At 44.1% G+C, this 18,139-nt stretch overlaps 1 protein-coding gene across 2 annotated transcripts in view; it reads left to right on the forward strand.

Moving 5' to 3' along the window:
- Window positions 1–9,108: 9,108 nt before the first annotated feature.
- Window positions 9,109–18,139, forward strand: part of ERCC6 (ERCC excision repair 6, chromatin remodeling factor) — a 76,211-nt gene continuing 67,180 nt past the window's right edge. Inside the window, exons 1-3 of one of the 2 annotated variants that reach the window (XM_060034648.1) lie at window positions 9,109–9,249; window positions 14,276–14,711; window positions 16,636–16,756. In XM_060034648.1, coding sequence (XP_059890631.1) covers window positions 14,290–14,711; window positions 16,636–16,756 — 543 coding nt within the window. In that variant the 5' untranslated portion in view covers window positions 9,109–9,249; window positions 14,276–14,289. The remainder of the gene's footprint in view (window positions 9,250–14,275; window positions 14,712–16,635; window positions 16,757–18,139) is intronic. The other variant, XM_060034649.1, reaches the window with a different exon arrangement.

The following is an 18,139-nucleotide window of genomic DNA, read 5'->3' on the forward strand; positions in this document are numbered from 1 at the left end:
TGTGTAGAATCACCTTGAAAGTGACAAGCTACAGTGCAGGCTGATGCAGCTTTTATATCAGAGAGGTGGACACTGGGAGGAGGGTTGCATTGGGGATGTGACCTTTAAAATGCTTCTCTCACTTGCATGGTCGTTGCATATCTGGAAAAGGCCTTACTAAAACTGTGCAAAAAAGATTTTATGATTAAATGGCACTCAGGCCTAAGCCCAAACAGTCATGGACAGGTTTTTACCTACATGAACTTCTGGGAAAGCATTTGAAAGGCGAGTGGGATATAGAACACTCTCCCTTTTGTATCCTCCACATTGAGAAAGTCAGAATTCCAGACTCCTGCCCACTAACTGCCTACAGTATGGCCCTATCATTGTGTCCACTGCTCCCTTCCATGGGGACCAGGACGTTAAAGCACGCCAAGGCTACACAGAGAATGGACTTCCTGTGTGCTACTCTTTTTTTCTTTTTGGAAGGGCCAGAAAACTGGAACAGTTCCTGTGGAATTAGTTAATAAGATACACCAAAATGGGGATTCCACCTACTTCCAAATTGCACCCCAGTGGAGGAGCTCTCTGTGGCCTTGTTTCGGCTGGCCCTTCACTTCTGCTAAAACACATCACTTGCTGTGTGACATTTTCATTATTTACTGCTCTGAGGCTCAGAGAGCAAAGCGGCCAGGCTGGTCTCCACCCACTCGTTCATTAATTTTAATTAAACCCTCTAATTTTATTTATGCTGCCACAAACTGATTAACAATTTGCCAGCAAAGAGCAGGAAGTCTTAAAAAGCATCTTGAGGAATCTGTGGGTCTCTAAGCACAGCCCTAGCAGAAATGAGGTGGGTTGTGGGTAGATGCTCATGCCAGGCTGGAGGAGGCAATTTTTTAAAGCTTCACCATTTGGTACAACCTTGGAACTGCTGATGGCTCTGAGATCTGCGGTCCCCAAGGGGCTGATGCTTTGAGAGGCAGCGGCTGGACCTCTTTATCTTAAGTGCTTGACAGTCCTTGTAGCTCTGGGAGAGGGGACAGGGCTAGGGGTGGTATTCTGTGTCTGTGGAGGGAGAGGTTAAGGTGGTGGGGCAGCAGAGGTCCCAGTTCCCCATCAGTGGGGGAAATGGATGCTGACCCAGCCAATTGCAAAGCAGTCTGGGGAGTGCTGTGCTGGACTCAGAGAGCAAAGAGGACTTCCTGCAGCCTGAGGGTGGTGGTGGGAAAGCTTTATGAAAGGACTGGAATTTGAGGTAAGTAATGGGGGACTCATACAGTATCACCGTACTGACAACCTAGAGAGAAGAAGGACATGAACAAAGACTCAGATATTTATTCTTCCGCTTTCCAAGGGTCAGACGCATTGCTAGCTCCAAATATGAGGGAGAGAAAAATGAATGAGGATGTTAACAGGCTGAACTGGGAGGTTAATCTTGCAATGTGTGTATATGATTTTCCCCCCTCTAAAACCATTACTATCAACATTGCTGTATTAGGTCCTTCCTCTGTTCCTTAACATGGGGAGGAAAGAAAACTGGGTCTCTCGCCAGACAATATTACCCAGGTCACATCTGATAAGTTTAGCCAATTTTTTTTTTTTTTCTTTTCCGTACGCGGGCCTCTCACCGCTGTGGTCTCTCCCGTTGTGGAGCACAGGCTCCGGACACGCAGTCTCAGCACCCATGGCTCACAGACCCAGCCGCTCCGCGGCATGTGGGATCTTCCCGGACCGGGTCACGAACCTGTGTCCCCTGCATCAGCAGGCGGACTTTCAACTACTGCACCACCAGGGAAGCCCCCAATATTTTTTTGAGAAATGTTTATTCAAGTACTTTGCTTATTTTAATTGGTTTTTTCTTCTTTTTGTTGTTGAGTCAGAAGAGTTCTTTATCCTTTCTGGATACTAGACACTTATCAGATACATGACTCGCAAATATTTCCTCCCATTCTGTGCGTTGTCTTTTCCCTTTCTAGAGAGTGTCCTTTGATGCCCAAAAGCTTCTAATTTTGATAAAGTACAATCGATCTACTTTTTCTTTTATTGCTGTGCTTTTTGTGTCATATCTAAGAATCCGTTGCCAAATTCAAGGTTAAGAAGATTTACCTCTAAGTATTCTAAGAGCTTTCGTTTTAGCACTTACATTTGGGTCTATGATTCATTTTGAGGTGATTTTTGTATGTGGTAAGAAGTAGATTCCAACTTTATTCTTTTACATGTGAATATCCAGTTTCCCAGCAACACTTGTTGAAGAGACTATTTTTTTCCCCATTGAATGATCTTGGCACTAGTGTTGAAAATCAATTGACCACTGGGATTCCCTGGTGGTCCAGTGGTTAAGAATCCGCCTTCCAATGCAGGGGATGCAGGTTCGACCTTGGTCGGGGAACTAAGATCCCACATGCCGCGGGGCAACTAAGCCCGCGTGCCACAACTACTGAGCCCACGTGCCACAACTGGAGAGTCTGCATGTCGCAATGAAAGATCCCGTGTGCCGCAACTAAGACCCAATGCAGCCAAAAATAATAAATAAATATTTAAAAAATAAAAAAGAAAATCAATTGACCATAGATATGTGGGTTTATTTCTGGACTCTCAATTTTATTTCGTTCATCTATGACTATCCTTATGCAAAAATATTTTTAAAATATAAATTTATCGTGTAACTTCCTTACTTTAAACCATCTGATGGATTCGATTTGCACTTGGAATAAAATCTAAATTCCATACCTAGTTTACAGAGCTCTAGGTAACTGGCCCCTGCCTACCTTGGCTTTAGCCACAGTGGCCCAATTTCTAGTGTTTAAATTTGCCAAGTTTGCATTGCCTTGCTGTTGGGCTGCACCCTGCAGACCTACAAGGCTTGTACTTGCCCAGCTTCAAGACAAAAGAAAGAGCCCAGAATCAGCAACAGGGACATCAATGGTTTAATGGATAGGGGGAGTGTACAGATCTGAAGCAAGGTCCTGGAGCAACATCCCACTGTGTAGGACGTGGCGGCAGTTTTTGCTCCATGAAGGGGAGATTGGCAGTTACAGGGGGAATTGACATCAGGTTGGCTCATTGGTTACCGGGGAAACTAGCATGCCCCTCACTGCCCCTTTGATAAGAACTATCACCAGCTTGGGCCTGGGGCAAGTATGTAGGAAGGTCAGTCAGTGAGTAGGGTATAGAAGCAGGCACTGGTCAAGCAAGGGATGTAGAGAGACCAAGAGAAGAGCCATCTTGAGTAGCCTGACCATACACTTGTCCCCTCTGCACTACTATTTCTCGTCAAGAATCCCCTTCTGCCTAATTCCCACATGGTAATCTTCTTCCTATCATTCAGATTGCAGCTGAAATGTCTCCTATTCAGATACTACTTCACACTCACGAGAGGGGTGCCCCAGTCAGTTTCCAAGATGTTACCCTATTTTATTTTCCTTAATAGCATCTGTTCATATTTTTGTTGAAAGCGTTTGTGGTTTCTCTCCCTCTGACATAAGTCCCATGAGAGCAGGGACTCTGCCTTGTTCCCCTCTGTGTCCCCCACATTCAGTGGAGCACCTGGCTCCTAGTGAAATGGAGCAGGACCCTGTGGTCCTTCCCTTCCCGTGTCCTGTGCCTGCCTTTTGCCTGCGGAAAAACTCTAGCCAAAGACTACGCTTAATCAGAGAAGTGAGAAAATGCAGAAGCAAGGAAAAGCAGTCAACCGGGACAAGACAGTATTAGTTTAGTCAGTAAGCAAAGTCAAGGACCTTCAGTTCCTTCTCAAGGGCTACAGATAATATTCTGAGCCGTATCCTGTGAGCTGTCTTGTAGATGCTCAAACCCCACCAGGTGGAAGAAGTTAACTACTTGAGGACCAGAATGTAGCCATGGCATAAGCTGCCACAATTCTGAGAACTGGCCTCAAAGAAATGGGAACAAACGGACCCTGGAACTGAAGATTAACTGAACTTAAAACAATCAAAATGATGCTGATCAGACCACCGCATGACCAATTTCAAGGTGACTGTCAGAGCTGACTATGCTGTTTCTGCATGTAGCCCCCTTTGTCTATAAAAGCTCTTGGCCACTGATGGTCATTGGAGGGGGGGAGTCGGCCTGTGGCCAGGAGTCCGCCCTTGGCGTGCCCCACCCCCGCGCCCCAGGTTGCTGGCATCCAAAATAAAGCAAACTTTCCTTTCCACCAACATTGGCTGTTTATTAGCTTTTGAGTAGGGGGCGGCCGCACCTCCACTTTTGGTTACAATAGTAGCCACTCAATCAAAGGCATCTGTTGAAATTATTCAAACCCAATGGTTGATGCTCTGCTTCCTCTAGTGGCCATTGGTGTAATAGCATTCTCTGAGAGTTGGCTGCTCAAAGGGAGCTGCACTGACAATGAACAAACAAGCGAAATTGCCCCACAGCGTACAGCACACTAAGATCATGTCAATCTACTTTCTTTCTACGAATTTAAGCTGCAGTTAGATATCCTGTAAACACGTCCATATCCTCAGGTTATTCTTACAATTGCTAAATTGTTCTTTATATTCATACTCTCAATCAGTTTCCATTGATATGAATAGACCGATGATACCTTTTCTTCTCTTGTGTTCAGAAGCGTCACAAGTCCCTTAGAAGTCTCCTTAATGTATAACTGCAGAGATTAGTTATAATGCTGGTTACTAACAATAAAATTACACTGAAATAGTGGAACCTGCTAAAATCAGGGCACACCGAGATTAACTGGTACCTTCTAAAGTTTGAGTAGGAGATTTGCTTATACATATTTGCTCTTTCTATACCAGCTTTGGAGAGCAAGGAGTTTGCTGAAGATTACCAAAATGCCCCTAAAAGATTAGGGAAAAAGCAAGCAACGCCCAAAATTAATCAGGGAGGGATTTGTGAAAAATCAGGGCAACAACAATGTTGGACAGAATATATGAAACAATGAGATTAAGAGAGATAGAGGCACAGAACGCCATTACAGAGGCGTGCCCAAAAAGTAAGGAGACCGTTCCTCATTCCTATCTTATACTCCCCCACTGTACATACCCATGTACATGCACACATATATACATATAGCTACATTTTTCAATGGAATCATATGGTATTATATGGCCATTCCTCTTAAAATTATTTGCTCATTTATTCAGCATATATTTAACATTAATTTTTCCAGTGGTTGCCAAGATAGTTCTAAACAATATGCTTTTACCTTTATTTTTTGATTTATCAATCTGCACAGTTTTCAATGCACTTCCAATATACATTTCCCCCTCATGTTTATGGGGAATGGAGAACCAAACTGATGCATTGTCGTCACCCAGAAGTTTTTAAAAGTGAGAGTCGACATAGTCCTTCTGCTTTGTAAGGGTAGGGGGAGAGTTTCTCACACTGAACACTAAATAGAATGTCAAGGTACAAGGACAATTCTGGTCATACTTAAATGAGTTAATATTTGTAAAGCACTTAGGACAAAACCTGGCCCACCGTCAGGGCTGTATAAGTGCTTGTTAAGTAGAATGCATTAAAATCGAAAACAGTAAGTGCTATACTAGGGATTTTTGAAATACTGGTTTCGGGGTGTAGAGGAGATGCAAGGGCCTAATTCTGCTGAGAGGGTCAAGGAAAGCTTCAGAAGAAGAAAGTTTAGGCTGAGTTTGGAATAGGTGAGAGAATTCCAGGTGAGAGACCCATGTGCAAAGTCACATGGGCCTGAGAATAAGAAGTGGAGGTGTGCTAGGGAAAGATTAACTGCTCCCCTCCCGCCAAAAGCCCTGGCTCATAGAGTTTATCCATTTATGCAGTGTAAATACTCTTATACGACCAATTTCAAGCTACCAATGAGAAGTCACTGAAAGCAGAGAGGGCTATGGACTGAATTGTGTCTCCCGTGACCACCCTCTCATGTTGAAGTCCTAACCCCTCACTGTGAATGTATTTGGAGATAGTGCCTTTGGGATGTATTGATACTTAAGGTTAAATGAGGCCTTAAGAGTGGGGTGGGTCCTAATCTGATGGGCCTGATGCCCTTATAAGAAAAGGAAGAGATACCAGAACTCTCTCTCCACTAAGAAGGTGGCTGTCTGCAAACCAGGAAGAGTTCTCATCAGGACTGAATCAGCTGGCACCTTAATCTTGGACTTCCCAGCCTCCAGAACTGTGAGAAAATAAGTATGTTGTTTAAGCCATTCATGTTTTGTTATGGCAGCCCAAGAAGTCTAAAACAATTGAGAATAGATGCACACAATAGGCTTGCTAGCCAGTAGGAGCCAACAGCAGCACACTACAAATAGAAGAGTATGTAGTTCCTTAAATTTTGAGCATATCCCGGGAGAGCACAGAAATGATGCAGAAAAATCTGATTGGGCAGGATAATAAAATGGCTTGGATAACATGTTAAATAGCTTGGATTTTATCGTACAAGAGTGGGTCTGAGGCAGAGGAGAACATGATCAGAGTAGCGTCTTAAATCCCTCTGGCAAATGCATGCACATGCATGGGTAGGGAACAAGACTGGAGTGAGAAGACTGGTTCCAACAGAGGGGATGGAGAAGGTTGGGTAGGTGTGTAAGCTATTTAGGCAGAACCAATGGGGACTGAGTGAGTAGGGAGGAAAGGAGAGGTCTTGGTTGATATCTAGATGTCTCAGTTTATAAATGAGTATTACAAATAAGTTACTGAAAATCCCACTATTATATTCTATGTCCATTTAGGCTGTTAACAAAATATAGACTGGGTGGCTTATAAACAACAGAAATTTCTCACTGTTCTGGAAGCTGGGAAGTTCGAGATTAAGATGCCAGCAGGTTTGGTGTCTGGTGAGAGCCCACTTCCAGGACCACCATTTTGTCATTGTGTCCTCACACGGTGGAAGGGCTAAGGGAATCTCTCTTTTACAGTGTATTAGTTTCATTTGTAAGGGTGTGGGGGAAAAGAAGGGTCCTGAATATTCAGGCGGGCACAGGAATCTTCAAATTCTGCTGCTAACACGACCTTATTACTACTTTCAGTCTAGAGAGGTCAGAGGAAACTTGGCTTGGGGAAAGTATATACAGACCCTTTAGTTAAATACAAATTCACGTGAAAAGCTTCCCTGAATTAATAGTAACTGTAAATCATTATGCATTTTCTAAATTAAAGGGATATGAAAAGGATAATTACAATTGTGTGGGGTATGATGCGTATCTTGTTTGATGTTCCAGTTCCACTCCCCATCTCTCTCTACCCTGCCCTGTGCTCTAAGATACTGATCTATATAGATGGGCATCAACAGGCTCCCTTGCCCTCTGGCTTCAGTGGTTTTGTCAAATGGGATGCGCCAGCAGACGAAATAATGGAGGATAGTGAGGTCTGGGTATTTATCTCCCTAGTCCCCTCCTGCTGAGTGATCGCAGGTTTGTGCTTTATTCTGGTCAAGTGGTCTTCTCCACTCAGCTACTCTCTTCTGAACCTGTATCCTCCCATTACCCCTTCAGGCCCAGGGATGGTGCATTAGTTTGGTAGGGCTGCCATACAAAGTACTACAGACTAGGTGGCTTAAACTACAGAAGTTAATTTTCTCACAGTTCTGGAGGCCAGAAGTCTGATACCAAGGTGTCTGCAGGGTTTTCTTCTGAGTCCTCTCTTCTTGGCCTGTAGATGGCTATCTTCTCCCTGTGTCTTCACATGGTCTTTCCTCTGTGTCTGTGTCCTGATCTCCTCTTCTTATAAGGACACCAGTTATATTGGATTAGGGCCCACCCTAATGACCTCCTCTTAACTTAATTAAAGGCTTTTAGGGTCTTTAAAGACCAGATCTCCAAATACACATTCTGAGGTACTGGGGGTTAGAATTTCAAATGAATTTGGGGGGATGCAATCTAGCCTATAACAGATGGGAACAGAGGCTCCTGACCTCTTGCTAGCCCCAGGGTTACTTTGCCATCCTGAGTTGTTTTCCTAAACCCTGCCCACACCTCTGTAAACATTGTTATTAATTCTTCTCATCTACCTAGTCTGAGTGTACCATCTGCCTCCTGTCCAAATTCTGAATGATACATAGGGGCTCACCAAAATAATACACATTAAAAAGTGGACCTCATTCTCAGAATGGTTGGTAACCATTATATATCTGGGAGAAACTGCTCTGACATTCAAGCATTAAAACTAATATCTTACCGATGCATTACTATTTTCAATATTTTATTCAAGAGATGGCTAGAATTTTTAATTCCTTTCTAATAAAAAAGTTATATTTTGATGTGGGATGGCTCTAGGCATACGTAGATTGGCACTGCTAACAGGAGAGATACAGTGGTATTACTGAGCATTATCAAGTACACTTCCCACCCCCTTTTCCTACCTTCCAACTTCAGGCTTCAAAATGATTAAGGCACTTCCCTACCTAGGCCCCAAAGATCCTTCCCACAGTCACTGCCACTCCCAGAGGGCTTTCTGGCTCTGGCCCCTGGAAAATCCACCCTCTTCCAGAGCAGGAATCCCTGGGCTAAGAAGCTGCTGTATGGTACAGCTACCACCCATCGTGGGCTACTCCTTCCTCAGGTGTAGCTCAATTTCCTCCCTTTGTTCTGAACCCGTGTGTGAACATTTCGTTTCTGCAAATGTTCCCAGCTAAATTCTCACCTGGCTCAAAATTCTCCTTACCTCTTTGATCGGAGGACAAATATTAAATGACTGGCTCACTAATGCAATCAAGACATTGACGTAGGCCCGCTATGCACACACACCCACCCCTGCTTGGGGTGTGTGTGGGTGTGTGTGTGTGTGTGTGTGTGTGTGTATGTGTGTGTGTGCTACTGAAATGTGCAGTGCTCAAGCCAGCTCCCTTCCCCAAGCTCACTTTCTTTTTGGAGTTCATGGTTAATTGTAAGCACTTATATTCGCACGGCACACTAGTATACGTACCTCTCTCTCTTTTTCTGGAAACATCTTTTAATTCTTATAACCGCCTTACTACAGAGGCATTTTTCACCACGAGTGAAGCGCTGGTCACAAGCTACAGGTCAGCAGCCTAGGCCACTTTCGTACCCGGTTCACAGGTAGAAAGGCGGGGCTGCATTCTTCGCTCAAACCACGTGGTCTCGCCCGCAGTTCAAAATAAACCCTGGAGCCGGCGCATGCGCCATAGGCCGCACACGCGCAAGCCCGTCGGGTCATTGTTGGGGGCGGTGCTTGGGCGGTGCTTACAGCGGAGAGAAGACGCACGCGCCGCGCCCGGTTCCAGACCCGGTTGCAAGGCTGTTCGAGAAGGCGGCTGCTTCTACGTTTCTATACAGCTGGCCGTGCGGCCCTGCGGTGAGTGTTCTGGCAGCTGAGTTGAACGTCGGGCGGGAGATGTCTGGGGCCCGCTCGGGCTGTCCAGGCGGCCGGGAAGGAGCCCATCCGCGCGGGGGGCCGGGAGGCGGCCCTCGGGCCGGGCGATAGCCTAATGCGCCAGCCCACCTGCGGCCGGAAGTGACGCTGCGGGGCGCTCACCTGGGGGGGCCGGGGGTTGTCCCAGCTTCTGGTTCCGCCGCGGGCAGGCGGGCCGGCATCTAAGCATCAACTTCTCGGCTTTGTGTTCGACCCCCGCGCGCAGGGGCAGCCCGGCCCTGTTTGGTCTCGATTAAAACACTGTTATTTGAAAGAGAGAATCGGGGTAAGTAGAAGTCAGGCACTTTAGGCATTGATACAGTAAAGTGGAAATATGTGAAGGAGGATTGAGCAGTCCGCATATAAGTTCCGTAACAGAAAGATTTCCCACGTAGCATCCATCTTCAGTGCTGTCTCCCTGTTCCAAGCTTCTGTCACTTGTCACCCGTATGTGTCCCAACATGTCCATGTTGCACTGTTTCCTCCAATCCATTATCTGTACAGTAGTCCAACTGGTCTTTTACAAACATAAATTGGGTCATGCCATTGTCACCCTGTTTAAAACTCCTCGAAGTCACTCCATTACACTTGGAGAAAAATCCAAGTTCATGTTTCCTCAGGGCCCTTGCCTGCCCCTCCGTCTTCACTTGTGCCCATTCCCCTCCCCAACTCTGCATGCATTCAACCAAACCTCCCAACCAGAATCCAGCTCATCCCACAGAAGACCCAGTGCTTAAAGAAAGACAATGAAGATATTGTTTTCTCAGATGATTGAGCCTTGCAGAGTGTTAGAAGATATTTTGTAGAATTTACACAATAAATGGAGTCTTTATCAGCTCCTTTAACTCTGTTATTCATGTAAAATAAAATAAAAGATTTCTCACAATGCAGCCTTCTTCCATTTTTCCAACCGCACCAGCTCTTTCCAGCCTTAGGAATTAGACATGCTGTTTCTTTGCAAAATGTTCACTTTTGGCCTGTTAACTCCTATTCATCCTTCAGATGCTGGTTCAAATATAACTTTATCAGAGAGACCTCCCTGACCTCACACCTACCTCTGCAATGTCAATTAGGCTCCTCTGTTATTTTGTCATAAAGAATCCTGTACTTTCTTCTTAAGGGAGTTAACCACGGTTACATTTGTGTGTGTGTATAGTTTATGTATAAATACGTACTTATATGTAAATATGTATATGTATATATAAAATTCTTAAAATATGTGTCATCCGCAAGAGCCTCTAAGCTCAATGGGGACGGAAACTAGTTAACCGAGTACATTGCCTGGTGTAGTTGACTTTCAATAAATGTTTTAAAAAAATATATTTATTTATTTGGCTGAGCTGGCATGCGGGCTCTTAGTTGCCGCATGCAGGATCTAGTTCCCTGACCAGGGATCGAGCCCCGGCCCCCTGCATTGGGAGCGTGGAGTCTTAACCACTGGACCACCAGGGAAGTCACTCTATAAATATTTATTGAATGTCATATAATTTATTTCACTTTGGAAACTCTTCACGTTCTGAGGAGAGCTTCCTTGTTTTCATCTCTTATTCCCAGGAGACTTGCCCTTTGGTCCATTCTCCAAGTGGCTTCTTGACTGCTTCCTTATTTCTTTTTTCCCTTTTCCCTTCCCTTCCCTTTCTCCCTCCTTCCCTCCCTCTTCCAGTCCCTTCTGGCTTGTTTTTTAAAAATCTACCCAGCTTGGACCCCAAGGTCAATTACTCAGCATCTTTACCCCATCCTCTGATTACTTTATTATTCCAGTGATCTCCCTGCCATGGCCTATCCTTAAGGGGATAAGGCCTCTGTTTCCTTCTCTACTCACTTCTTATCCCACTGCAGTCTGGCTTTGTCCCCTTTGCTCCACTAAGGTTTCTTTTACTAAGGTAACTAGCGACCTACTTTCCAAATCCACTGGACCCTTTCTGGTTTCCTTTGGAACTTGCCCTATTATTTTCCATTTTTAACCATTCCCTCTTACTCTTTTTCTGTTATTAGAAGTTTTCTCCAAACATTATTATTTTAACCTTTTCTTTGTACTGCAGTGTTATTACTTAATATTTTGATGGATTTAATGTCTTTTTTTAACCTGAAAAGGAAATCTTTATATACATACAAATAAGAACAATGAAAACAGAATTGTTAAATTCCAGCTAGTATGAAGACTCTGAGCCAGAATCCTGCTGTCTCTGTTGAAAATGATAGAGTGCCAGTCTTATCCTTTCTCCTGAAAATAATCAGAATGGCCCCAAATGGAGGAACTTTCTTACTCTGCTGTTCTCTTTTAACCTTTTCAGTGTTAGCCTTTTCTTACCCTCTAAAAGGATCTTTGGTACCTGTCACAGCCTTGGGATCCCTGGGGCTGTTTACTCTGCCAGTGCATCCACATCTTGTCCAGATTTTCTCTAGAGCCTAGATTTGCGTTTCTGCCTGCGTGCCAGCTGGACACGTTACTGCCAGCTCTCCCTGCTTCCCATCTGCTGCTTTTCTGATTCATATTTTTGTGACTGAATTCACGAGTGACTCAGTTGTCCAGACCAGACTTGTTATTTTAGATTCCTCTCTGAACCTTACTTCCTTTCAGCGTGTATGAACACCTCCTGTATATCAGATCCTGGGTCACATGTTCAAATCTCAGTTTGTATGTGTTTTTTGAACTCCAGACCCAGTGCACTGTCCTTTCCTCTATGCCCACCTGGCCTCTTTTTTAATCAGAAAGAGAAAAACAGATATCGTATATTAATGCATATATGTGGAACCTAGAAAAATGGTACAGATGAATTGGTTTGCAGGGCAGAAATTAAGACACAGATGTAGAGAAAAATCGTATGGACACCAAGGGTGGAAAATGGCGGGTGGTGGTGATGGTGTGATGAATTGGGAGATTGGGATTGACATATATACACTAATATGTATAAAATGGATAACTAATAAGAACCTGCTGTATAAAAAATAAATAAAATAAAATTCAAAAATTCAAAAAAAAATGAATTTACAGAAAAAAATATATATGCCCTTGGTCACAGGGAAACAGAAGGAAAAAAGGGAAATAGATTCAATATCTTTACTGTTAGAAAAATATCTTAGTGTATATTCCAAACTGACTTGCTCTAAATACTGTAGGTAATGTTAATTTTGAAGACTACATTGATCAAAGAGTTTCATTTGAATTAAAGAATTTATTAAGTTCCTAAGATAACTTTCAAAAATTAATTAATTATTTTTTTGGTCTGCGTTGGGTCTTGCTGCATGCGGGCTTTCTCTAGTTGCGGCGAGCGGAGGCTACTCTTCGTTGCGGTGCGCGGGCTTCTCATTGGGGTGGCTTCTCTTGTTTTGGACCATGGGCTCTAGGCACGCAGGCTTCAGTAGTTGTGGCATGCGGGCTCACTAGTTGTGGCTCGCGGGCTCTAGAGCACAGGCTCAGTAGTTGTGGCGCATGGGCTTAGTTGCTCCGTGGCATGTGGGATCTTCCTGGACCAGGGCTCGAACCCATGTCCCCTGCATTGACAGGCATTCTTAACCACTGTGCCACCAGGGAAGTCCCCCACCTGGGCTCTTGCCTGTGCCTCTTTTACAGACCTGCCCCTCTGTGTTGTTACTGGCATGCTTCTCCTCCACTAGTGAGCGAGCTGCTTAGGGCAGGATGACACTTAAGTTCCTGGCATCTTTGTATCCTAGTGCTTGGCCACTGGGATCATTTTATTTAATGAGGAATGAGTGGGGCTTGTTGGGGAATTTGTCATCATTTCATTGAAATAAAGTTTTAGTGCTGAAAGAAACCTTAGTTTATTCACTGTTAAATAAAAAGAAAAGCTGTCACTTTTTTTTAATGTATATAAAAGTATTTATTCGATGGAGTTATACAGGCAATATAGTGAACACATTTTCTTTCAAGGAGTTCTTGATTTCTTGGAGTAAAATGTGAGAGTTCCCCTTTATTCCTACCTGTTCCTTCTGCTTCCCCCTCCCAATTGTCGCAGGTTTAGTTTGTATCCCCAGATCATTTTGAATGCATTCCATACACACAGGTGTGGATACACATTGTTTTCCAATATAAATGTCTTCATACGATGTGACTTTTTTCGTCTTACTTGGCTTTTATATCACTAACATTGAAAATACTTAATGACTTTTAAAAACTATTTTAAAACATGCTACAATAAATATCCTTATGTATATGTGAGTATTTCTCTGGAATAAGTGCCTAGTAATGTGAATTTTAAATCTTGACAGATATTGCTAAATTGCCTTCCAAAAGAATTTTACAAACTTATGTTCCCACCGGCATTATGTGAAAGTGGATTTTTCTTGCTTCTCCTGGATATTATCAGTCATCATGTTTTTGCCAGCCTGATGGTGAGAAATGATATCATGCATTGAAATGGAGTTATTTTTGAGAATATTTTAATTAATCTTCCTCAGATTCTGATTTGAGTGGTGCTGTTTATTACCTCTTGTTCAGAGTTCCTGTTTTTTGGAGTTCAACCTAAAAGTTTTTAGTGTTAGATTTGTAGAGAATCTCTCTCAAGTCACTAAATCTATACTTTACAGTTGATCTTGCCACTATAATGTAGGTCACTCGTGCCATAATGCAGTGAAGAGGCTGACTTGGAAAGCAGCAGTGAAATGACTTCAGTTGATTTGGAGAAGACTCTGTGGGCATCATTCAGGATGCTGGCTGCCAGCTTTCTTAGCTGGCTACCCCAGTGTCGTTTGTTGGTGATACTGCATTTTTTCTTCTTTTTTTTTTGTTTTTCTGGTTAATTTTTCTCAATTATCAGCACTCAAGAAGATCTATAGCTTGTGCCCGTTTAAGAAAAATACTTGGGAACTTAAATTTATGTATAATTGGAGGATTATTTCTTGATTTTTTTAGAAATTGGTCTGCTTTCGTTATAAGATATTTACAAAACTATATAAATATCAATTCTATATAACTGAAGGGCTGACTGAAAAATTGTTTTCCTTTTAGATAGTCTGTAGAGGATGCCAAATGAGAGGATCCCCCACTCAAGTCAAACTCAGGAGCAAGACTGTTCACAGAGTCAGGATATCAGTGAGAGTGCAGAGGGGACAGTCAAGCAGGAGAACGATGGCGACGTGGAGCTGGGGGAGAGCCTTCCCTCTTGTTCCCCTGCTAATGGACCCTCCACTTCCGCCAAGGGGTATCCCTCGGAACTTCCGAGGAGAGGGCCAGCCCTGCTGCACATCAACAGACATCAGATCCAGGCGGTGGAGCCCAGTGCCCAGGCCCTGGAGCTGCAGGGTTTGGGTGTGGACGTCTATGACCAGGACGTGCTGGAGCAAGGGGTGCTTCAGCAGGTGGACAGCGCCATTCATGAGGCCAGCCGTGTGGCCCAGCTTGCCGATGCAGAGAAGGAGTATCAGTCAGTGCTGGACGACCTCATGTGAGTGGACCACCTTCTCTCTGATTATAGAGTTTGTGTTTACATATGACGGAGAGATTCAGACAATAGCTGTGGTAGTCCAGAAATTTAGGAGATTTATAGAACCTTTAATTGGAGGATGGGGTCAGTAAGGGTGGTCCTTGACCTTGTGTCTAAACCCCAGCCCTTTCGCTCAGAAGCTCTGTACACAGTAGTTAGGTGCTCAGTTCAGTTCACAGCAGCTTGTTACACATGATGTCCTGGAGAGAAGCACTGTTCTAAGTGCCCCAGATTTTGCAAGCTTGTGCACAGAATGGTTCTCAGGAGAAGCGTTCCTAAAGTTCTGATATGTCCTACTCCAGATACCAGGAACATATCCGCCCCCCCCACCTCCCCATCCTATAATTTCTTTCCAGTTTCCTGTGCCTAAACCTAGGGCCAGTCTTTTGGTACCTTTTCAGATTTGCATTTCTAGAAACAGTGAGAAACAACTCCCTGCTTTTTCTTTCTTCTGTTGTAATTTTGACTCTATAAAGAAAGCTGAAGTCCCATAGAGACTTCACTTGTGCTTTAGAGGAGAAACAGACCTGGGCCGTGTTGCGCACAGCACACTGGTGGGGAAGGGGGTGCCCTGGACCTGGGTTGGAAGACGGGGCAGAGGATTGAGTTGAGCTCGCTCTCCGTTGCCAGTCTGCCCTCCTTGGCCAGTGTTCTTGGCTGTGTCAGGGAAACAGGAAGGGGAAGGGGAGGACTGGGTGGAGGGATGGTGTGGTCTCAGGTGGGAGCAGCTGGGGGAGGGGGAGGGAGGCACGTAGAGCTTTTGGCTACCCTGGGCGGGGGGGGGGGGGGGGGGGGCGGGGGGTGGGGGGGGGCGCTGTGGTACAGGCAGCTGTTGGCACTTAAAGGGCATGTTTTCTGCTAACAGTTTTCTGGTGTGTTCTTTGGGCCTCTTGAGCAGCAGGTGTTCTCCAATAGTTGTAGCCTGACCTTCAGGTGTGAGGACCGCGATGCCGTGTAATGAACACACCTTTTACATTCGACCTGGGAAATGTATCCACTGCTTGCAGAGGTGACAGAGCAGGGTGCTGCAGAGTCACCTAACACTAGAGGCCGCCTAACACTAGACAGATGGTGATACGTACTGAGACTGCCAGTAACTTGCATTGATAACATCTTTTCTCCTGAAATCCACAAAGGGTACAAACAGCAAATTACACAAGTGTTGAGATTGAATTTGTGTTTTGAAACTTGGGAGTTACAATTCTATGATGTCTATTTTAGGAGCAATGTATTATAAACTGATTCTTTTTCTTTGCACTACAAAGTGTAAAACGACAGCAAATAAGTCTTCTAGTCATGCAAAAGAAAAATATTGTCACAGTTGCCTGACCTATATAAGAAGATGTTTAAATATTTTTAGTACTTTTCCAAGCTTCGGGAGACTTCCATAATGGCCTTTAAACACGGATGTATGAGTTGTTAGTAATGGGGTACGCTGTGCGTATTTGGGGCAGGGAGTATATGGGAAATCTTCACCTTCCTCTCAGTTTTGCTGTGAACCTAAAACTGCTCTAAAAAATTAACTCTCAAAAAAAAGTGTATGCATTTTTTCATATAAAGGGACAGCTTATTGCCTGTTGGTTTTGCACAGTCTCTTGAATAGAGTAGACCCTTAAAATGCTTGTAGAATGAATGAATCTGCTTGCAAATGGGAATGAACTGATTAAAATTGGCCAGATTAGAGAAAAACATGAGCAGTCATCTTAGACTCCTAATAACCCTTCAAATTCTATTACTGGCCAAAAAGAATATGTATTCTGGTTTAGTTGCTTTTGTCTTTTAGTTAATAAGAAGTAAAAGGGACATGTTTTTAGCATTTCTCTCCATGTTATTCTATAAAAGATGTTACCAGAGTGGAAAATGGACATTTTATCTTCTTTTTCAGGTCATGTACGACATCCCTAAGGCAAATCAATAAAATTATTGAACAACTTAGCCCTCAAGCTGACACCAACAAGGACATCAACAGGAAACTAGATTCTGTAAAACGACAGAAGTATAACAAGGTGACTCCAAATAACACACTAAGTTGCATTTTTGCAAAAGTCATTATTTAGGCTCATTTAATATTTGGGAAGTAGCTATTCTGAAAAGTACTGGTAGATGTGAAGCAAATTTATAACAGAAACTTTTGAGTTCCTTTTATACGTTTAATTTTTTTGGCTGTTTCCCTTTAACATCCTCTGCTTAAAGAGTGTTTCTAAAAATACGCATATGTACGCATACGTACCTAACCGAGAAGCAGTTCCTCTTTTGGCTTTGCGTGCCTCCTCACTCGGGTACTTTCATAGTCTCCCTGCCGCGCCACTTTCTTTCCCCAGCTTAGGTTCTTTGGCATGCGGGCCTCTCACGCCGTCTCCTTGTCTTGCGTGGACTTGCTCTTTTTCCTGCTCAGCTCCTGCTTGCACTGACTGTCTGCAGACGTTTCCCATCGACCCAGCCCTCGCCCCTCACACACTCGTGATCACTGTTCTGAGAGGCTGGCCTTCGGTGTTCAGTCATCACCCAGCCACACTGACCGGGTCTGCACTTAGGGTTGGAGGACTTAAGGGTAGGGAATGTCTGTCACTTATGACATTGTTTTTATGAGGTTTGAAACATTTTTTAGAATTGATGTACACTTCATGACAATATATTGCAGGAGGTAGAAATGACTAGTTTTGATCATTTTATTGCCGCCATCCTAAGTGACTAGCAGATGGCCTTGTGCTTGCAGTGGATTCAGTGCAGTGAGTAGAGTCCCCACAGCTCTTATTCAGGCTCTACTTGTGGGGTGTAGTTAACCTTGGTTCCTCCTTTTGCTCTCCACTCACCGGTTCATGATCTTCTCCACACTGTCTCTCTCACTTAACTCCACAGCAGCAGCCCAAAGGTCAGAGCTCACAGTGGCTTGAGGCACCAGGGGTCTCCCCAAAGCAGAGAGGAGACCGCCTGGCTTCTCGTGGAGCATGTGAATAGTGGGCTTCTGGTGGGCTGGGGTGTCGAAGAGCAGAGAGGACCAATCTTAGGCCCCTTTAGGTACTGGTCTAACTTGGTTATATATTCCTGTCTCTCTTTAGCAGCTTTTTGCTGTTTAGAGAGAGACTATTCAGAGAGAGGCTGTTTTGTATGAGAGTTCGCTGAGAGAAAAACTGTGAGATACAGTAAAAGGAATTACAACTCATTACAACATGGTGTTTATAATCAGGATGTCCCCTTGCTCCACACTCATGTTTGGCGTTCAAGCATTCTTGACCTTGGGAGAAAGAACCACCTACCACAGGCCTAGTTAATTAGGGAGTCCCTAGGAATGGCCGCATATCCAAGCTCTGGTGATGTAGAGGGAGACAAGACAAAGGGGGGCCCGGGGAGGACAGAGTAAAAGGGTAGATTTTCCCTTTAAAATTTTG

This window comes from Delphinus delphis, chromosome 16, assembly GCF_949987515.2.
Source record: "Delphinus delphis chromosome 16, mDelDel1.2, whole genome shotgun sequence".
NCBI classification, from domain to species: Eukaryota; Metazoa; Chordata; class Mammalia; order Artiodactyla; family Delphinidae; genus Delphinus; species Delphinus delphis.